This window comes from Gambusia affinis, linkage group LG05, assembly GCF_019740435.1.
Source record: "Gambusia affinis linkage group LG05, SWU_Gaff_1.0, whole genome shotgun sequence".
Taxonomy (NCBI): Eukaryota; Metazoa; Chordata; class Actinopteri; order Cyprinodontiformes; family Poeciliidae; genus Gambusia; species Gambusia affinis.
In genome coordinates, this window is record NC_057872.1 from 16,004,705 (window position 1) to 16,027,149 (window position 22,445).

At 40.1% G+C, this 22,445-nt stretch overlaps 2 protein-coding genes across 4 annotated transcripts; one reads left to right on the forward strand and one right to left on the reverse strand.

Moving 5' to 3' along the window:
• Window positions 1-273: 273 nt before the first annotated feature.
• On the forward strand, window positions 274-7,651 carry glipr2l (GLI pathogenesis-related 2, like). 2 transcript variants are annotated; one of them, XM_044117714.1, is made up of 7 exons: window positions 274-627; window positions 2,773-2,882; window positions 3,050-3,172; window positions 3,729-3,837; window positions 5,820-5,923; window positions 6,334-6,411; window positions 6,975-7,651. In XM_044117714.1, the coding sequence occupies exons 3-7, from the start codon at window positions 3,160-3,162 to the stop codon at window positions 7,139-7,141; spliced, it is 471 nt and encodes a 156-aa protein (XP_043973649.1). In that variant the 5' UTR covers window positions 274-627; window positions 2,773-2,882; window positions 3,050-3,159; the 3' UTR covers window positions 7,142-7,651. The 2 variants fall into 2 exon arrangements, with proteins under 2 accessions (XP_043973649.1, XP_043973648.1); XM_044117713.1 differs by lacking the exon at window positions 2,773-2,882 and having other exon boundaries at window positions 329-627.
• Window positions 7,652-7,929: 278 nt separating this feature from the next.
• On the reverse strand, window positions 7,930-21,124 carry nacad (NAC alpha domain containing). 2 transcript variants are annotated; one of them, XM_044117715.1, is made up of 10 exons: window positions 20,701-21,124; window positions 17,930-18,213; window positions 12,657-17,838; window positions 12,255-12,503; window positions 11,933-12,024; window positions 11,294-11,362; window positions 10,347-10,493; window positions 10,130-10,264; window positions 9,917-10,039; window positions 7,930-9,635 (listed from the first exon to the last, which is right to left on the reverse strand). In XM_044117715.1, the coding sequence occupies exons 1-10, from the start codon at window positions 20,783-20,785 to the stop codon at window positions 9,621-9,623; spliced, it is 6,381 nt and encodes a 2,126-aa protein (XP_043973650.1). In that variant the 5' UTR covers window positions 20,786-21,124; the 3' UTR covers window positions 7,930-9,620. The 2 variants fall into 2 exon arrangements, 1 of the variants encoding a protein (XP_043973650.1); XR_006370705.1 differs by lacking the exons at window positions 7,930-9,635; window positions 9,917-10,039; window positions 10,130-10,264; window positions 10,347-10,493 and adding an exon at window positions 10,505-11,061 and having other exon boundaries at window positions 11,201-11,362.
• Window positions 21,125-22,445: the final 1,321 nt, after the last annotated feature.

Consider the following 22,445-nt stretch of genomic DNA (forward strand, 5'->3'; position numbering starts at 1 on the left):
ATAGATCTATCTGTGTAAACTACAGAAATGACGGCTGGGTTTCTGCCTTGTCACGTTCACCAACTTCTGCTCCACATACGTTTCACACCTGTCCCGTCTCTTCGCTGCTCTGTCTCTGTACTCACGCACAGGTGAAACTAGTTAAGCCATTAGTTTGCTCTCAGACTTCATACTACATTGTATTGCAGTTCATTCTAAAACCACTGGATGTTGCACTTGAGCAACAGGATTTCATTCTTGAACAACTAAAGCTGAAAATCAAAAAGCTGTCTATAAGCAAAGTGTGTAACACACTTATGTACAGTATGTGGCGCTATGCACCTTGAAGTTGTTTGCAATTAGCAATAATAAAGAGGAAGAAGAAGCAGAACCGCGATTTATCTGATTTCTTTTTTTTATTTAAGTGAGCCTCACTGAACAGCAGGGACGAACCTGGTTTAATCTTTTCCAACACGTGTTTACTAATAATGGAGTTGGAGAAAACTACTGCAACACCTACAAAGAACATTACTCCTTGAATATGACATCGCGCCCAATACTGCATTTTTAATGCATTTCAGTGTTCTGTTATCTTACTCATCTTAAATTGTCGTGAGAAAGTGCCACGGAAATTGTACATATCTGAAGGTAAGATATGTCAAACTCAAATGACAAAAGTACATTAACTTGGTCTTGTGTTAAAAGGTAAGAGCCTTCAATTGCTCCATTTCAACAGCCACATTATGGGCAGCTTAAACATTAGCAGCCTGTTAAACTTCCCGCTGTCATGCTAAATACATTTAAGTCCATGCATTGATTGGACCACTCCAAAGTTTAAATTGTTTCCCTCTTTCAGAGCACTTTGTGTTACGGTCCCAAACTGATTGCTCAGCATTCTTTTCCAAGACTTTTTCCTATTGAGCAAATTTTCTGCTCGAAAAATTACTGCAAGGTTTTCAGGCTGTAAAGCAGCATGGTAACCCTAAACCATCACAACACCACTACGATGTTTGACTGTTGAATTATGTCATTGTTTTAAAATGATATTACCATCAGATGTAACAGGGAGCTTCCCAATTTTTAACTCTTAATAATAATCCCTGAGGATCATCAAGATTTTTTTTTCTCCTTAATCATTTTAAAAAATTAGTTTAGTTTTTTCCATCCTTTAGATGCTATTTTGCCGAGTCTCTTTCTTGGTATTGGAATAATGACCTTAGTACAGGCAAGTGAGACTTTGAGTGACCTCCAGGATGGGTTGTTAATGTGCTCTCATGGTAATTTTGGCAGGCTAGCTCTCCTGTGATGGTCCATCCCTGTTTAATTTTTTTCTCTATGTGTGAATAATGGCTCTCACTATGGATCACTGGATTTCATAAACCTTAGAAATGACTTTGTAACCCTTTGAAGATTTGGTTTCTGACGTGCTTTTGCCATCCGGTGTGATGCGGGTGTGTGAAGATGCACAACAAGAAACGAATCTCTTTCATGAATTTTACTTCCTCCAGTAACGGGTCAGTTGCAATGCCAACTGAGTTGTTCCAACTGAGGAACCGTGTCTTTTTCAGCCTCTGACTCTCGCACAAACAGCGTTTTACAATAGACATGCAGTGAGCTGCATATAGCCTTATAAACAGCTTAACCTTCATTCCCAGGTCTAACTTTTTTAGATCTGGGCATGAAGTGTTGCTTTTGGAAATCTTTCAGCCTACTCTTTTATGTCATATGAATTGTAACCAAATAACTTCTTTATTGTACTAGTGGGAAAGTATTCAGGCCTGCACCCACCACAAGGGTTAATTTTCCTTTTCTTTAAAGTGAAGAAGAGTGTCTCTTGTCCTTGGGATGCTGATTGACCAATTATTCTTGTTTAAATGAACTGATTTGTTTTCTTCCACCCATTTGTGCTGCTGTCGTTTCATTTACGTGTTAGTGCTCTGCATTCTTTGCTCCAAACTGTTCAGCACAATTTGTTCTCGAGTGTTTCATCCTTGGGGTGAACCACCAATTTGTTTTTGATATTGTTGTTTGAAAATTTCCTAGACTGTTAAAAGTTTAAAGCTGTTTTTGTTGTTGTTGTTGTTGTTGTTGTTAAAACCACTGACTGCTAACATGGGTTTACAGCTCCTCTGTGTTTGGTTCACATAAGAGTTTAGTCATCTTGAAATTTAAGAGGTTGTGTATTATTTTAGTATTGATTGTTTACATTAGTCTTAGCGTTTACAAAATGTGCATAAAGACAGTTTTAGCAGATCTGAGTAATGAGATGTTACCTGAATAATGACATATTTAGTTCTGATTTGTCACTGTCATTTATTTATGTTGATCTTGGGAATGACATTTATTCTCATAAGGTAGCATACCTCATACAGACAAAACAAATAGCTTCACCCTGCTCTGCAGTATGATTGATAGTGACTCATTTTCTTCTTGAATGTCAGATCCAGTCAGCAAGTAGCTCAGTCACAGACCTTTTTCTTATAGAGAGTCAAAATTAGGTTGTCTCTCTTATTTGAGAATATTGTTGATTACTTAAAAATGCAAAAAGATGGCAAAGAACCTGAAAACAGAGCAGCAGAAGGGAAACTACTTCTTTGTTCCCACTGTATACTATCCAGCACAATGCTGCATCATTGCAGTGGAAATTAAATGAATGGCCATGTGGTTCAGGCCACAGCTGCCATGACTAGGGCACTCCCTCCCCCGTAAGTAGAAAAAACAAGCTTAAAGACGGAACGTGTCTCGTAAAGATGATGTCATCAATGACTGAAGGGGCTCCTTTTTCATTTGCAGAAATGAGAGGGGGTGGGTGTGTTCTCCTCTGGGCCGTAAAGACAGCTGGTGACATGTAGATACTGGACTGCTTGGCTAGAAGGAAGGAGTTCCAGGTTATGCTGAGTGAGGTAAAATGCTGATTTAGAGCGAATGTTGTGCAATGACCATTGCAACAGGAGGAATATCTAAACAGGAACTACAAACTTTTTGTAACATGAAGACTGTGAAAGTGTGAGAGGCAAGAAAGGCTTCAAACAAATGGATTGGTAGCTGTTTCAGAGGGTCGGCTTTACAGGTCCAGCACCAGGAGGAGAGCGAAAGCAAATTGGACAGAAGAGCGGGCACAAAACAGGCTGACTGCACTTTGCACTATTAATCTCACAGAGGACTGAGTGATTCAGCACCATGGGAAAATCCGGTAAGTGACTGCAGTCTGACGGTTGTAACACTTTTTTTTTTTTTTTTTTTTTCACTGATTTACAGCTTTCCAAGACAGAAAAATCACTTGTGTTATCTCGATAGTTTGTTGGTGTTGAAGCTTCATCATAATATAATACAAATAATATAGTGAACTGTAAAAACAAAACAAAAAAAAAACAAACAAGCAGTAAAAGCTGTTTTTCTGCTCTTAACTTGGCATACTTTGATTACTTTAATTCTTGTTAGGTTCCTAGAAAACAATAGCAGAATCTGTCCTTCTGTTTTAGTTTGTGTAAATATTTGAATGTACCTATTGTGTCAGCACTGGAGATTGGGCCAGTGAGTGATAGGCACTGAGTAGCCTTGTGGAGAAGGGGGTGACAGCGGGTTGAGGGGGATGATCTAGCAGACGTTTTCTTACTCACTATGTGAGGTCATTCAGTCTCACCATCACAGCTCTGAGGTCATGCATGAGTCTCCTTGTTGTATCGTTATATTCCTGCAGTCATCAGACGTGTAACCGTTCCCCTCTCTGATCTGTCTCCGTCTCTCAGCCTCCAAACAATTTGCTGAGGAGGTACTGCAATGCCACAACGAGTACAGGAAGAAGCACCAGGCTCCTCCACTAAAGCTGAGCAGCAAACTGAGCAGAGATGCTGCTCGGTGAGATACAGTACACACACACACACACACCCAGACACACACACACACACAGATTAAATTACAAAGCTAAAGAGAAAAGGTTTATGTTTATCACTCATCGCCAAAAATCATATTAGATACAAACTTAATGTATCCAGTATGTGTTTCCGATTACAAGTGATATCGATAATTCAACTGTAGCTGCATTAAGATGTTCAAATTACAATGAATTAAACTGCATTTCAGTCAATTTTATTAAATCAGTAGCACCAAGTAAACATATGGAATATGTATTCTTTTGAGTGAAATGTTTTGCAAATTCCTCTTTCACAAGAACCAGTCCAAATACAGGCCATTTATGTAAAAGAAAAAAAAAATCATGTTCACAATTCACCACCTAAATATTCTGGATTAAGTTCAAAATGAGCTATGAACTAGATCCTGTTCAGTCATCGTGTTTTTTTTTTTGTGTTTTTTTTGTTTTTTTTTTCAAATGTTCAAGATGTAATATGGTTAATGAGCCCAAGATTATTCATGCCACTGTCAAATTTGAATTTTATTTATTTTTTAAGCCCATAATTCAGTTTTATAGGGAAGGAGACGGTACCTCTCCAAAGACAAACCATCTAAAAAAAAAAATGTTTTTTTTAATCTTATTTAATTTGTGGAGTTATTGAAATTGCAGCAATCAAACTTTTATTATAATTGCTGATCAGCTTTTTATTCTTAACTGTAGGTCATGAACTCGTTCACCAATCCAGCATTCAATGGCTCGCATTTGTAACCTGGACTTTCCTCCTTATTTGCATTAGTTCTCTTTTCGTCTTTGCTTACCTCAACTGTCTTTTATAATAGCTAATACCTGAAGCAGCTTCTCTCATTCACTTTTCTAAACTATGTCCTGATTAAAAAAATTAACTGACAAGTAGTTCATTTAGATGTGCCCACTATTAAAGCGCTATAAATATTTTTTTGTATTAAATAAATTCCTGATTTTGCTTCAGCTCAATAGACAACATCTTCAATTGTGTCTCAGAATGGTGTGAAAAGTTAAATGTCACAGAACCATTAACCTATCCCTCAAACATAAAAATAGCACAAAAAAAAACTTGGTTTATAAAGTTAGTGCTGATTCATAGAGGTTTGGTATAGATTCAAAGACAAAAGGGAATATACTGATGTTTACAGTGAGAGGAGGCATTCATTATCAATATCAAGCCCCCAACATAATTGCAAAGACGGACTGTGTGTGCATAACAGCTGAACTACACCTGTCCTTTCTCTCACACACACAGAAACACAGAGGAGTCTGTGTTCTTGTATGAGAGACAAACTCAAAGTTTGTCCTGAGAGTCTCATCCCAATAGCTTTTTAGATATCAGGCTGTGAGACTTTTTTGTCAATCCAAAACCAATAATATTGCACAACTCCATGTCATATCATTGGGGTAGGAAGATATTGTCATATAGGTAAAGCAACAATCCAGGATTACCTTTGTATTTATCTGATGCGTCTATAGCCGATAGTGTACATCTGTGAGATGTTTTTTTTATTTGTTTCGTTTGATTAAAACAGGTCTCTCTTGTTAATGAGATCCCGGATCTCAATGAGAAACCTCTGTTAATAAAACAAAAATATATATATAAAAACAAAAGGTACACATTTTTTTTGGGACATAGAAAAAAATTGCACAGAACGTGAATCAAAATTGCAAAACGTCTTTATACACCACATGTTCCACTGTAACAAAATTTATTACCAAACATTGCAGCAATAACCCATTAACTATGCATCCTTATTTCTCGCAACTTTAAGACTGTCATTTGTGTGTTTTTGTATTGGGTTTTTTGCCTCAAAAAAATATTTTTTGTGGCACAAAATGTTTTGTCACAAAACATTTGTGGAAATGATGTTTTCTATTACTAAGCTTAATGAACTTCAGTCTTTTCGTTTTTGGAAAAGTGCAAAAAAAAAAAAAAAAAGACTAAATTCTCATTTTTTAGGTATGCTGAAAGTCTGGCTAGCACAAGAATCTTGAAGCACAGTGTGGAGTCCAGCAGGGGGAGCTGTGGAGAAAACCTGGCATGGGCTTCTTATGACCAAACGGGTAAAGACAAATAGAACCTAATTTTTATAACATTGCACATATGTTTAAGCTTTGGAGCATTTCTGGGGAAGTTAAATCTATGCCTTAGATTATTCTCCCCTTGGTTTAAAAAACAAAAACATGTCAGCAGGATCTCTAGGTAGAACCTAAAGTAAATGTTCTGTACTGACTGCCAGTTGGAGCAGCTGAATAGCTTGACTCTATTTTCCCTCCACTTCAGACTCTATGACTCACTGCAGAAACATGTCAGCACAGGACAAATATTGATACAACAGCCCAGTAATTACTGACAAAAAAGTATCAATATAATCCCCATGAGACCAAGAGGAATTTGTTCCAAATGACATCCATTGCATTTTAATGACGCATTATTAATCTGGTTGCCCTTTTTCAATTCATTGCTGATGCAGGGAAGGATGTGGCAGATCGCTGGTATGAAGAAGTCAAGCAGTACAACTTCAGCCACCCTGGATTCTCCTCTGGCACTGGTGAGATTCACACTGTCTAATGTTTTGTCTCATCTCAGTTTGTCAACAGCTTCTTCGCCTGCGATGTCGTTTTGTGTTTACGTGCTGTCACTTTCGCTTTCTCTCACTGTCACACTTGCGCAGGCGTCGGGTGGCTGGTTGTTATTTTTGAGCTAATGTCAGTGTGTGACTTGGTGTCCGTCCAATGGGAAACTGAGGGGAAAGTCACTGTCATATTTATAGATGACAGACGCACATGCCTCATCTAGTCTGCACTAATTCCGACACATGGGCTCCTGCATCTTCAAACACAGTCAGTGTAACTTAAGAACACAAAGTGGATTACTCTTAGCCACTGCAGTGATTCACAAAGATTCATGTTACAATTCCTGGGATAAGAACTGGAAAAGGGAAGCGTGACTGATTAAGGGCTGAGTGATGCTGGAAAGAAAATTCCCCCTTTCATAAATGTTTGGAGGAACTTGAGTGCCTGAGTGCACAGCTGCAGCAATTTTCAAACAGAATGTTTTTCCCTCTTGCTGCATGTTCATGTGTTTTCGTTTGACCTTCTGTGTCACCTTCAGGTCATTTCACTGCAATGGTGTGGAAGAGCAGCAAGAAGCTGGGTGTGGGAAAGGCCACAGCGTCGGATGGCTCTTCCTTTGTTGTGGCCAGATATTTCCCTGCAGGGAATATAACGAACCAGGGACACTTTGAGAATAATGTCCTCCCATCTAACACTGGCTCCTGAAGAAATATTGATTCCCCTGGACTTTACTCAGGGCCCAAAAACATTTGCTTAGCTCTAGAGGGGAAAAGCTACCTCCCTTGCAGAGCTCTGGAGAATACAACGGCACATTGTGCTGGATACAAACCCAAACTGCAATATTGTAGAATTTTAAAAGATAAAACACACTCAGTCCTTTGCACCTATAAAGACCTTTACAGGGCAGAGTAAAGGTCACATTGCCTAACATTTTTGTAACTGTAGATTTTTGCTGTCTAAGCACCATTTTCTCCTAAATTTGTACACTAACGTATCGTTTTATGTATTTTTCTCTCCTTTTGTAAGAATGAGTTGATACAGAGAAATAGTCACCGACATGTTGACTTGTTACCTGGATTTGATGCTGATGACTGAACATGTTAGGAATGTTCCTATTTATTGCCCCTTCTTGTTAAAGAAGACAGGGCTTGTGTTGTTTTTCATATTCTAACTTGTTTTTTTTTTACAATAAAACTGAAAGATTGTCATAACAAAACACAGTGAGTTTGTGATAACTCAACATGTCTAGTCAGTTTGCTTTTGACTACACAAATGTTCTATTAATATTTTCAGATTCTGTTTTGGTTGTATGTATGGATATATATATATATATATATATATATATATATATATATATATATATATATATATATATATATATATATATATATATATATATATATATATATATATATATATATATAGCAAGCATATTGACTTTAACTTGCATTGAAATAGCATTAGAAAATAAATGCAGTGCTTTACGAAGGCAATAATGTCCACAAACCTTGCATTTTATTGGAGTTTTATGTAATAGACCAACAGAACTCATGACAAATTAGTGAAATAGAAGGGAAAAGATCAACTTTTAGAAACTTTCTTCAAACTAAAATCTGAAAAGTGTGCCATAAATTTATATTCAACCCCTTTTACTCAGACGTCTCTTAACAAAATGTAGTTAAACAAATTGCCTGCAGGAGTCACCTAATTTAAATCTAGTCTACCTTTGTCTGATTTAGTGCCAGCATAACTCAAACTGTTTTGCAAGGGACTCAGAGATTTGTTAGAGAACATTAATAGAGATCATAACAAAAGTCTAGGAACATAGCAGACATGTTATTCAGAAAAATGTGAAGTTTAAGAAGAGTTAGATTATAAAACATTATTTGAACATTTGAGTAACAAGAATGGAAAAAGTGGTAAAAAACGGAAAATGCAAAGCTACCAAGACATGCTCTAAACGGTAGTTTCCATGTGGAGCTGTAGGGATGCACTGCTCAGAACCTTTTGTGAGACATTATTATACAAACCTTTTGTGGAAGACTGGCAAGTTAGCAGTTGAAATAAAGTCACAAGTAGTATAGTTTAAAGTTTCCTGTAAGCCATTTAAGGGACTCAAGAAATAAAGGCTCTCAGCACAAATTAAACCAAAATAAAAATTTTTTTGGTCCTGCATACAAATCATTCTGTTTCGGAAGGAGACCAACACTGCATTCACCAAACTCAACTGTAAAATGTGGAAGTGTTTTCCATGTAAGCTAAATACAGGACAGTTCTGGAAGAAAACCTGTTAAAGGAGGTAAGACACATCAGACGGGTGAAATGTTGCTTTCCATTTGCGGCCGGAACTCAATAATTCTGATCTCCAAGTCAGAAAGTGTAAGAAATTCACAGCTACCCCTTGTGGCCGGATTTCAATATGGCCACTTCTCACACCAGCCTGTGGTGGAAATATTTATACAAGACCCACTTCTAAGAGTAGGTCTAAAGTTAATCTTACATCTAGCGCCTTCAACTCCAAACTGAACAAATTAAAAGTGGTGTTTGCCTGCGGAAAGTAAAACTTAAAATGATTACTTAAAATGGTACTGTGAACTATCTGTGTGGGCACTGCTGTGTTGAATTTCTGACTTCTTAACTATAACGCTGTTTCCTTGGGCACAACGTCGAACCCAGCTCCAAGTTTAGACTTCAGATTGAAGTATGTTCAAATCAATACCTATCGCAAGAATTAGTACCAAAACATGGATAAACTATCTGGTTAAGCTGTTAGAGGCATTAACTCAGAGGCCCGAATCTATATGCACACCACACTTTTCAGGTTTAGACTTGGAAAGACATTTTAAGCCAAATATCCTTTCCATTCCATTTTATAGTTTCACAATACTTAGTCCATCATACAAAAACCCCATAAAGTACATTGTTTTGCTGTTTAAACGTGACAAAATACTGACTCCAAGGCACCAATTTTTCACAATTTTTCCTAAATGTGGGTCGGTTTTTAGTCCCTTCATAGTAATCATCCTCAGTATTTTGTCAGAGTCCACACTGGAACTTGTCTTAGACTTTATTTAGCAGACTGGGGATGCAACATACAGCAGCAGCGATACAGAAGAGTATGCAGTATTTAGGCTTTATAGGCAGGAACAAGGGAGCTGGGAATCAAACTGTCCTCAGTGCCCACTCACATGGTCAGCTCCTATGAGGAAAAATAAAGGACAAAAATTGAAACAAGGCAGAGAAACAAGAAAATCAAGAAAGAAATCTATGTGTCATTGAACTGAACATTAGCCATTGCTGCCATCTAGTGGACATAGAACTTAACAACAAAGCAGTTTCTCAACTGCAACTCTGGGATTAAATTAATTTGTGTTCTGTTTTCTCGTATTAACCTCCTCCCTTTCCCCCTCCACTCTCTGGCTATGACTCATTGTTTTGTTTTGCCCGCCCCCTCTCAGTCCGTCCCTGCTTTGTCCTTACCATGATAGCATTCACAATGTCGTTCTTGTTGTGTTTGAGTGCGCGGATGGCCTTGGCTCGTGACACATTGGCCTGAGCCATCACCAGTTCGATGTCTCTCTGCTCCAGACCTCCATCATCCACCTGATGTGCAGAAAGGAACAAAGCCAGCAATGTTGCATTCAAGATTCAGTGCAACGTCCCTGCCAGTTTGACAAGACTGATTTTATTTACCTCTTCCTCCTCCTCTTCACTCTCCTCCTTGATAGTTAGAGTTGGTGGGACAGGTGGGGCTAACGGAGAGGGGGAAACAGGCACCTTGAATTTCTCTGCTGCTGCTTTATGAGCCTGCTGAGATAAGTCCTCAATCTGCAGGAAAGAAGAATTGACGAGAATAGTTAGAAGATGGAAATACAAACATGATTTTATGATCGAGACGCAAAAGATTTACCTTTGCTTCTCCAAATACAATATAAATGTCAGACATCGGACTTTTGAAAACATCTGGTCTGGTGATGACAAACAAGATACTCTTGGACTTCCTGATAGTTATTCTGGTCACACCATGGACTGGTTTCAGACCCAATTTAGACATCGCCTGCAGACAGAGTTTCAGGGTTAGAATCTTAAATAACTACTGGTTTCATTTAAACTTACATCTTAAACTTGAATAAAAATAAAAACTAAAACAGCTGCGTCATATACTTCAAAGTGCATACATCCCAGTATAATTGGCAGGTGTTTATGATCTAAAAACTACGACTTTGATGACCAGTTTTTCACTTGACCAGCAACTTGTGCAATTTGACTTGAAAATAAACAAATTTATTAGAAAGAAACATAAAACTTTTATTAAAGAGCTGGATCAATGCCATACACACCTAAAAGTCAATAGTGTAAAAATGACCCTGATGAATGTGGTGATGAATGACAATCGGCACAAAAAAGCAACATTGTAAAATTAATGTTACATGTCACATGTTACATGTTACCAAAACTATGTTACTATATATTACAAAATCTCACGTTTTCACCAAAGGAATTTGTGGCTCCAAGAATAGAATTAAAAATATCTGGAGTCGCCCAAAAAGGACTGTGAACAATAAAGTCTGACAGATTTGGGGAACCTTTTAAAAGGAGAGGGAACATATTAAGAAGTGGCACGCTGAGAGTTTCCTGCTTCACTTGTCTTCATGACACAATCACAATGAACAAATAACTTTTGTGAGGGCAAAATGAAGTTTAAGATTAACTTTGTAAGCTCTTAACTATTATGCATCTGATCCTAATGTGCAATATTGTTAAAATAATGTGAAAACCGAGGCAATAACATTTTTTTATCACTGTTAAAACATTTGATCACAGCTTTACACACATCTACACAAGCATCACTCTGACCTTGCGTGCTTTCTTCTCACTGCGGCTCTGTTTTGGTCTGTTTAATCCATCATCTGCAGCAGAAACACACTGAAAGAAAAAATCAGTAATGTTTACTTTTAAAAATCTTGTAAAGCTTTTGAGTTTTGATAATTAGTTTTGTTACAAAATGTTGGATTTGTTAATACAGCAAGAAAAACTATTGTTTTTATTTTGAGCCAATGTTACTTTTCCATGTAGTAACAGCTACAGGGAAGAGGAAGCTCTTGGCAAACTGCAAGTTTGCGATCAAAAATAGTCCATATTGAGCTTTCATAGCTAAGTCAAACTTCGACACCTTAAGATTTGTAGGACAAGAGCAGGAAAATGTAAGTGCATACTGTGACATACAGTACAGACCAAAAGTTTGGACACAAACTTTTGGTCTGTACTGTATGTTAAGATAATTTGATCATATGTTGGTTTTTCAAACTTTGATTTAACTTCTTCTTTCTGCTACCGTTTCCTCCCTTAGTTATTGTGCCCCAATAACTATTTCTTGTTATTGTCCATAACCCCACCTCACTCTTCCCTGTTTAAATATCTTTGGAAAACCATTTTTATAACATAATAACAAACAGGGAAGTTATTTTTGCTTATAAAGCCTTTAGATGGACTTACCGGTGGTTCTGATGGTCTCAGAGGCTCTAGCTCTTCCAGATCAGGCATCGAACCTTCACTCTCAGATTCATTACAGGAGGCCACAGTGGAACCTAAAGGCAGCATGTCCCGGAAAAATATTATGTCACAGTGGTGCATACTAGATATATTATGCCAGTGAAACCAGTTCTTTGCTTTATCTGTGCTGTTTAACATTCAACTAAATTAGCAACAACAAAACCAAAAGCAGACAGAAAGTCTGGGTGTGCAGCAGAAAACTAAGGGAATTCTGACAATCTCTTCATCTCACTTGAGAAATAGGAAAAATAAGAAAGAAACTCACTGTTATTTTTAACAGATAGATCGATCTCTTCACAAATGTTGAGGTTATGAGTGATTGAACAGCCTGACTGTCTGCCGGTTGGTTGGCGATTAGAAAAGGGTTGGATTTCTCGCAGATTTCCTGGATCAGACTCATTTTTCACTGATCCATTTCTGTCTTCCTCAGCTTCCCTAGGCTTAGACGTGTGACCCCGCTGGAGCCGTCCGCCAAGATGCTTTTTGTCCGATTCTTCTTCAGTCGCACTAGCACCTTACAGGGAGCAAATTTATTAATATGCATATTCTACAATCATTGGAACATTTTCTAATTCATACACATCAGACCAGAGGACGATTTTGCTTCCCTCTTTTCTGAAAAAAAAAAAGGTCCAACAAAATTTAAGTTTCTAGTGTCTTCACTCACCTCTGGAAATGTCTTGGGGGAACCAAGTACAACCTTCCTTTATCTGTTTCTGAGACTGAGTGTTGAAAGTAGACTCTGAATTTTGATGGGATGACGCTTCTGGAACATATACTGAATCTAGATTCCCAGATTCTTGGGTAGCTTGGGACAAGGCTACTGGGATCACAGTGGGCAATTGGGATGAAGAGACACTTTTAGATGATGGTGTTGAAAAGACATCAGTGACCTCTGGGGGACTGTTGTTGGAGGAAACTTCAGAACCAGCAGACTTAGGAGTCATAGACTGTAAAGATTCTTGTTGCGTGGAAAGAACAGGTTGGGATTCCTGAACAGGTGTAGAAAGGCTATCCATTGACTCTGTTGAGGCACAAGGTAGGGAGGAAGAGGGGCATCTCATAGCCTGAGCATATGAGATATTTTTCTGAGGTTTGCTGGGACCTGTATCTATGTTGTTATCATTAAGGTCCACAGTAATTTGTGTCTGACTATCAGCTAATGGTCTGTTATCAAGTACTTCTTGTTTCTGCTGTAAATCTTGGTTCACTGCCATAATTGGACTGAGGTTATCTCGTGTACCTCTGTTTAAATTACTTTGTTCTTGTCTTAAAACTTTTTCATCAGGACTGCCATGATTATGCCTCTCCATCTGTGCAACAGGTTCAACTTTGTCTAGTCCAGATGTCCTCTGCTGAAAGTCAGAGGATGAAAAGTTGTTAGCATTGTAGTCTGTCTTAGTTTTAGTAATGTGTGTAACCCAGTCTGAGTATCCATCTCCTGAAATGTTTGGTAGAGCTGGAGCTTTCTTTGGTTCTTCAACAAACTCAGGGCTAAAGTCATTAAGACCACCCGTCTGAGATGCCCTATTTCTATTCTGCTTCCTTCTCTTCCCTTTTGTAGAGGCAGGTTGGGTATCTGTGCAAGGTCCAACCTTTTGTGTGAGCCTCTCAAAGGGATCTGAGTCATTCAGTGCAGAAGAGGAGCTATTTTGACGTTCATCCACCTTATTTCTTTCATCACTCCTTTGTTTTTGTTTGACCTCCACCCCTTCCTCCCCTGAGTTACAAACAACACCATGCTTTCCTAAAAAGGCATCTTTAGTCTTTGGTTCATTCGTACTTCTGGTAATTTCACCACTGACATCACTTTTTTTTTGGTTGTGTCGCTGATGTTGTGACATCTCTGTGCCTTCTTTACAGGTGCTTCTCAGTCTGGCGATGTTAGATGTGCATTTTGCAGGGAAAGACCCAAACGATCCCTCTGGCAAAGAAAATGCATTACTCCCTAGAGAGACTGACTGATACTGTGTAGTAGAATCACATCTTGACTCAGCTTTACATGGTGAATCAGGATTTTTGAGTTTTGCAGTTCCATTAGTGTCAGACGAGGCCATACAGATGCCATCTTTGAATAATAGTGTTTGTTTTGTGTCTGGTGCTTGGTTTATGTGATCCTCTGTTGGTTTTTGTTCTTCAGGAGTTCTGTCAGAAGTCTGAAGAGGCACCTCTTCAAGAGGAATATTAGACACAGAGTCTTTTATAATGACACTGACGCTCTGGTGTCTCATTTCATCTGACAGAGCATTCAGACTCCCATACATGCCTTCATTCAAGCACTCAAAGTCAGTTGAACTCTTCCAGTTGTCTTGCATTTGTGTTTCCTTGTTATTGTTATCATTGTCTGGATTCAAATTACTTATGTCCTCTGGAAACCTGGCACTTCCGTCCTCTCCTCCCCCTGCTTCTGAAATCTCTTCAATAGATTTCCAGTGAGTGAGGTTGGACTCAGAGATCCCCTCTTCAACCAATTCTTTCTCCAACATTTGGACATTCTTTCCACTCTGACTGTTGTAATCTTCCTCATCCAGAATAGAACTGAGAACATTGTCGTAGTTTTCACACAGTTCGCTGCTCATATTAGAAACCAAAGCCGTCTCTGTCCTTTGGCCTTCTGTATCACACATTAGAAGACTCTCTGCCTCTAATTCATACCTCTTACCCAGGGACAAAGACAGTGATTCACCTGCTCCCCAGACACCAAACTCAGACCCTGACCCAAATCCCAGGCCGAGCCCCAAACCCACCCTGGTATCACACCATGCCCCAGATTCAGGGACGATATCTCTGCTTGTGTCTGTTTCTGAATTTTCTCTTTTGGGAGATATTGCAAGGGGAGAGTGTAAGGATCCAACAGCTCCTAGTACCCCGTCATCTGTACCCAAAGTGTTCTCGCTTAGGTTCTCCAGGGAAGAGTCTCTCGGGCAGTGTTCAGGTGTCAGGGTGAAGTTGTCACCAAGTTCTGAAATGATTTCTGTGGAAGTAGAAACAGGGATATTACTGGGATTGGAATTTGAATCTTTAGGGGAGGACAGAACAACAACACCCTTATTCAAGTCATTGGTAGGAGTAATAATATTCAGTGGTGGAGAAGAGTCACTTGATTTAGACTCTACACTTTCAGAATCAGCAGGGGTATACTCAGTACTTCGGCCAAGCTTGGTATCAGAGTTGCTGTTAGGACCTGACCTACACACAGATCTCCCTTCTACCGGCACTTCATATTTACCACAGAAAGACTTTGACAGTGCAACTCTGCTTGCTCCAACAGTTCTTTGACTTTCAGAAAGGCCATGACGAGGCTTTATAAGCAATTTGAAAGAGTCCTTTTCAGGTTCTTTTGTGTGCTCAGTTTGATCACATGGTAGTTTCAAGGCAACAACTTTCATCTTAGGATTTTCCTCGGGTAAATCTTTTGTATTCTCCTCCACAGAGTTGGTAGAATGAGAAACATTGATGTAATCAGTTTCAGAAGCAGGTGATGCAGGAACTGCAGCAAAGGTAGTGAATAGATTAGAACAGGGATTCTCTTGTGGCTCCACTAAAGGGTTTAAAATAGCACCAGCACTTATCTGGCTTTTCCCTTCATTCTCGATAAGTTGTTCTGAAGTTTGAACTGGTTGCTGGTTATCTGCAGGTTTATCTGAGGTTTTAGTTTCATCTGTTTTAATGGTAGATTTGACATCAGGATCAGGTTGGTGTTCAGGGCATATAGGCACTTCCAGGGTTGTTGGTTCTACGTCGTTACCTTTTTGGTGGGCTACAGAGCTTTTAGACTGATGGTTAGATTGAGACTGATTCACTTGTGTGTCCATGTAGAGTTGTGTGTTCAAAGAGCCCTGTTCATCCTCTGGTTGGATTTCAGCTGGATTTGAACCATCCAACAGTTCTAGGGATTGTGCGTGCCTCTCAGTGCTGTATAAACGTTCATCTTCCTCTCCATTGTAAGAGGCCAAATCTAAAGAGTCATCTGTATCATCTTGGAAGCAGAAAGATTCATCCAACCCTTCATTGATTGATGTTTCTGAAAGTGAATGAAGGAAAGAAGCTGAGCTGTCCTCAGCCTCATCTTCCATAGCTTTACCATCACACACATTGTCATCTTCTTCTTCTAGTTCCTCCTCTTCTTCATCTTCTTCCTCTTCCTCCACAACCTTTACCTCTACTTTAGCTTCCTCGTGTTGCGTGTTTGCATCCTCAACTTTATCTTCCCCTTCACTATCATGTGTGGAGTCAGCGATCTGATCATTATAATTGTAATCATCATGATCCTCTTCATCATCTTCATCATCATCCTCTACATCTGCTTCCTCCTCTCCTGCTGCATATGCATCAACATCTTTTCTTTCATTTCTGTCATTGACATCTATGTCATTTTCTTCTTCTGTGGGGAAGAGGGTGATTTCCATTGAGTCAGCCTTGAAGATTAGGCTAGTGTGAAGGGGAAATGAGATGAGGGAGGCAGGTATCATCCTTTCATCATCTGGTATAGCACCAGAACATGCAGCTTGCGAGAGTATGAAGGAGCTTGGGCCAAGCCTATCAAAGGCTCCAGGGCAGAAGGCATCCGTGGGGAGCAGCGGTGAATCAGGGCTGAAGCTGGAGGATGCCACAGTCATGTTCTCTGTATCAGGGGTCAAGGTGGTGGGGGAAATATCTGGATTGGCCTCCATCTGCCTATAATGTTCTTCTGATAAATATCCCTCCAGATTTAGTCTCAGGCCTGTCTGCATGTGCCTAGAGTACTCTGTTCTGTCAACAGTGTGCTCCTCTAATGGGTAAAATGAACTTTCTGATTCCCCTTCATCATCCTGGGAGTCGCTGCTGCTACTGCTTCTTACAGGGAGTGCACTCTCAGTCACCCAGCACGGATGACAAGTTTCCCTGGAAATCGTGACCTCCTCCCCTTTTAGAGTCTCATCTTCCTCAGGAATTGCTGTGTCTGCTATACCTATCCGTGAATTCATAACAAAATCGCTAGGATGGTACAAGCTGAAGTCTCCGGCCCTATCGTCCTCTCGTTCTGGGGCTGATCGAGCCTTCTCCTCTGCAACCTCATCTCCAATTTCTGACAATGAACTCACAAAGCAAGCAGGCGCCTCTTGCGTTTCTTCCACAAGGAGCAAGTTAGGAGAAGTGGATGGGGAGGTGGAGGATGTATAAGATGATGCCCAACTGCCTCCCTCTGCTGTAATGTAAGAGCCAGATGGAGAAGTGAGAGGGGAACAGAGGTCCTCACTGTCAGATGGAGAACCAGGAGAAAGAGGGGATGCTGGAGAGCCAGGGTAGGAATGATGTTTAAGGTGCGAACAGCGGGTGACCATTTTGATCGGAGTGGATGGAGCGGTGTAGTAAAGTTCTGGGTCAAGAGATGAGGGAATGCCAACTCGTAGGGGGTCAACAGGACAGGCTGGCTCAGTGAAGGACAGAGCAACTGGACAAGACAGATCTGAAAAAGGGAGTGAAGGCACTTCATCTACAGAGAGGGTCTCTTTGTCTTTCTCATTGCCTGTTACTTCGTCATCAGTTGTGATTGGTTTTGGAGAGGAGGGAAAAGTGTTTGTAACTGAGGCCTGTACATGTTGTGTTTCCTGATTCTCTGTATTTTGGGGAATTTGTGATTGGATTTCCTCATTGTTGGTTTCCTGTTTTACTTCTTTAGTCTGCAGCAGAGGACATGGAAAACTTGGGAGATACGGCAAAGGGATGGCCTGAGCTTTGAGCTCAGTGGTGATTTTTCCTTTCATGACTTCTGTTGTTTTGAGTAGCGTTTCTTCACCCATCACCACTCTGGTGTCGATAGTCTGTGACCCTGGATAGTCACTTTCCACCTCAGATCCAGTCAGGACCTGTTCATAAGAAATTAAATATAAAACTACAGGTCACAAAGGTATCTCACAGCACCCATGCTGTAAAATTAGAAACACACACAGCTTGTACCTTTATTCTTTCCATCTTAACAGAGATGTGGCGGCCACATGGACCATGACCTCCCAGTTTTCCTGACAGTCTGGCTGGGTTGATGCGATTATCGGACCCTTCAGGCTGTGGCCTTGGAGTCCCAGAGGAACTAGGTTTCACATGAAACACTCGTGGACCAAATGGAGAGGTCAACCCTGGGAGAAGTTTCTGTGGAGTGCTAGGAGAAGGACTCGATCCACTGTCATTTGGTGAGGAACCACTGTCACTTGGAGGGGAATCTGTGGATGGATGTCTTACCATGCCTGAAAAAAACAAAGAATTTGAAAACACACATTGTTATTAATGGGAAAACAAAATTTTAACTAGAAAGAATCAAAATCTAATTTTAGGAAGTTCTGAGAAAATCAGGGACTTAGTCCAAAAATGTAAACAAACACAACGTACAGGACCTGGTGTTGATGAAAGATGGATGTTAGTGTTGTTTAATTGTTCTTCTCAGATAAATCTTATCCTTCCAGGTCAATGATATTATCGGTATGTCTTAAAGTGTCATCAGGATTCAAAAACTAGTGAGATGAAATGCCAGGGTGGATGAAGCAAATTGGATCAGAGACGACTGAGTGAGCAGATTTTCTGAATGTTCATGAACAGAATAAATTTTGAAATTGAAAAATTAAAATAAAGAACCAAATTGGTTTTGCTACTGTGTATCTTGAAAGAGGTTTTGCTGAGAAAGTGTTACACTGAAACAACACACAACAAGAAATTAAAGCCAATTTTCTGATGAACATGAGAGTGTTCATTTTCTCTCTTAAGTGTGCTATTGCAACAGTGACCTCAATCCTCATCCTGATTGGCTGTTATGACATACAAGTGGTTCTGATCAGTTATAGACACACACACACGGGATTTTCTCTGTCAGGAGCACATATGTCAAATCAAATCGACCTCTGTTCTTCAGACAACATCATCTATTGTTTTCTTGGTCTTTAATTTCAGCAATTCCATGCTGCCGTCCTTCCCTCCCTGGGATTGTGACAGATGAACACATCAGCACTTAGCAGTTCTTCCTGATTGTTGCCACATTACTATGCGAAATGTGTGTTTGTGTTTGTGCTGAGTCATCCCCTAGAGAAGGGAACTGGTGAAAAAGGTGCACATTACAGCAGGCGCAAAAAGGAAAACCCAGTGCAACATTTTAATGTGCTCTGCAGCCTGGTTTCTTACCAATGCTGAGTTAGAAGACGATGGCCCTCAGATGTTTTCTCGTGTTGATACAGGCCAATGATTTGATCCTTCTTAAACAAACTAATATCTTTACCACCACCATGGGATGAATCCTTTGACAGTGGTTTAAGAAATGAAAAGCTACTCGTTCCATTAGTTGGGGTTAAATAATGTTTGTCCAGCTGGAAGATAATTGTTCATGCAGTAATTACCAAATTAAAAGAGGTTTATACCAATTTACTTCGCTAAATCCAGGTGGTAACTTTTTTTGGCCAGTTAGTTTTCACTTATTTGTCAAATACAAATTTCAAAAGTGGATAAGTGAGAACTTAATTTGACACAGCTAAGGATGAAAAATTTATTATTATAATTAATTATTAATTAATATAATTACACACAGCATGTGTAATTATAATAAGTTGTGCGTAAAATGGATAAGCAATGTCAAACTATAGGAAACAAACGTTAACATTGCAGAAAGAATGCAGCATTGGTTTTGAACTAGAAAGAAGAATATCAGGAGTTTTTCTGCTTTATAAAACACTACAACTTTTTTTTTACGTATTATTTTTTCAGGTCTGAAGGAATGCAGCAAACTGTGTTCCAGATTTGCCATATGAAAAGCAGGCCGCAGCACACCGAAGCTGCGTCACATAGGCTGCAGCGCCGCCCCCCAAGGGGAGCCTCTATTTCAGCTGCTGCTGAGGTTGAGATAAAATATAGACATTCCACAAACATCTGAGGCTCCTTTATCTTGTGGATCTTTCGGATGTTGAGAAAAAAAAAAATCTGTAACCAGGAGAAGAATTTATATAAAGTATATCCATAATAAGAAATAATGCTAAAATGTACCCACCGAGCAGGCAGGACGCTTCCGTTACTGTCCCAGTGAGCCATCATATGCACCACATCATTTGCTTCAAGTTCAAAATGTTAAATAGTCCAAGAACTTGTCAGTGTGAGGTGGTGTTTGTGTGTTGCAGAGTGCGCTGTCGTGCTGCTGTGTCATGTTCCCGTTACGGCTGGGGGAAGGGAGGAACTACTGGGCACTGCTTCACTCTTACAGGCCTCTGAAGCAATGGACGACTGAATGTAAAGAGATGGTAGAGGGAGGAGGGTGAGTAAGGGAGCTTTAGAAATGGGGCTCTAATATGGATGAAATAAGGCAATCACACAAAGGTTTCGAAAGACTTTAGCTAGATTTTAGTGGAATATATATTTGATATTTTTGATAAAAGGAGTGAGGTAAGTTGGGAGGATGTTGACACCCTGGAGTTGGAAAGACGGTCAACATGCAGTTTAGTCAGGAGGCAAACGTCCATCTAAATAAGATCTTTCTTAAGCTGCACATGTCAGAGATAATCCAGTCCTTAAATAAGTCTTCTCCATCCCTCTTACAAGCTCTTTCTTCTCATCTGCCACACTTTCTGCTCCGCACACTCAACATTTAACTTGATTTGTTTTATGCTACTTCCTCAGTCTCATGCCAGTCTCTGCCTGTGGTTTTATCCCCAAGCTTAATGACCTCATCCGTATCCTCTCCCCTCTCCCAGAGCTCCTACCTGGTCCTGGAAGTCCCATCTCCTCGTTGCCAAGGTCCCGATGCTTGTCGTCGGGGACAGATCTGTGCGTGCTCTCCCCCGGCATGCTTCTCGATGGCTCTGGCGCAACAATATACCATGTAGCTGGAGCAGGCAAGGTGAACAGGGAGAGTGAAGAAGGAGAGGAAGGAGAATAGAGAAAGGGAGGGGAGGGATCTGAGTGCAGTCCTGTGCTCAAATCTTCCCTGCAGCACGTGTGTGAGACGGAGCAAGGCAGACAGCTAGAGCGAAAGACTGAGAGTCTAAGATAAAGGGTGTGTGTGTGTGCTAGGTCCTTTCTGTGGTGCAGCACAGTGATGCTGCTGTGGTGGGTGTGTGCTTTAAAGCCTCCTCACGCCACTTATCTGAATATGCGTGTGTGTGTTGAATCTGAGAGGTAGCTGCAGTATTCTCTCCTGATGCCCAGTTCCTGCTTTCCTCCCTGCTCCCCCCACCCTCCATCCTTCCTGTATCTCCCTCCTCCCTGCTTCCCCCCACACCCCCCCCCTTTTTTTTTTTTTTTGCTTCAAGCCAAGCCATGACTGGATCTTTGAAGATGATGTCAGCAGATTTGTGCTAATTCCTCAGTGCTGCCCCCAAGCTTGAAGGAAAGGACCAGTACTGCAAAAACAAGAGGTACACAGGGTGGGGGTTTCAGGGAAAGCACAACTAAAGAGGAGAAATGGAAACCAAAAACACAAACTGTCCACAAGATGCATGTGAAACCCTGAAGTATTCCCCTTATTAAATCCTGTGCCTTTTGCTCTAATTATGTCCAAAAGGAGACAAGAGGCAGTTCATGTCCTCAGAGGGCTGTTACAGCATAGTGCCCTTCATCTTTAGCTCTTGTCTGAATACTTTTATTTACATGCAGTGTAAAACAAAAGCTGCTCCAAGAAACCAACAGCATTACAAAAACAATTTTTTTATCAAAGCATCAAAAATCTACATCCAGTAATTGGGCTACATTTGCGCTACCATTTCTTGTGCTAATTAAACAGAGAACAACTTTTTATGATCGACCAAGCAGGGGAGCCTCCACTTAGTTTCTTAAAGGGGTTGCCAAGTGGGGGCCACGAATAATATTGGGAGATGCACCACAAAGCCATTAGCCACAACAGAACGTCAGGAGATTTGCTTATGTTGTCATTAAATACTTGTTCCTTCTGAAACAATATCAAGGTTAAAAAAAACGTACCATGAGCACAAATCGATAAATTAATGGAGCAAAAATATTGTAGTGTTAAAACAGGGTTCAAGGAGGCTATGAGATCTCTACCCAACCATGCAGACCTGTGCTGCATGTCCACACCCCTCTCCTTTAAGTTAACTTTTTTCTTCTCTTATGACAGTTGTTTTGAATAAGGTCCTTCAAAGATGATGTAGAAATTGCAGTTAATTATCCATACCCATTATTATAATATAAAGCAAGTATACGTCAGTGTAGATCAAATCTAGTCTCGATACAGCTCTGTAAATTATCAACACACCTCCACTTGGTTTTCTCCATTGGAAAAAAAACAACTAGGTTGAGAGTGATGAAACGTAAAGAGAAGGATGGGGTAGCAGCAGTAAGCCAAAAAGAGCTGCAATTGTAGTTTCCATGGCAACCTAAAACTTCCCACGGCCTGAGTGCTGGTTCAGCAGAAGAGACTGACGCTTTTCTGGATGGGATCTAATAGCCTCCATGCTGCACGCATGCCCTGCAAGAAAATAGCTGGAGATTT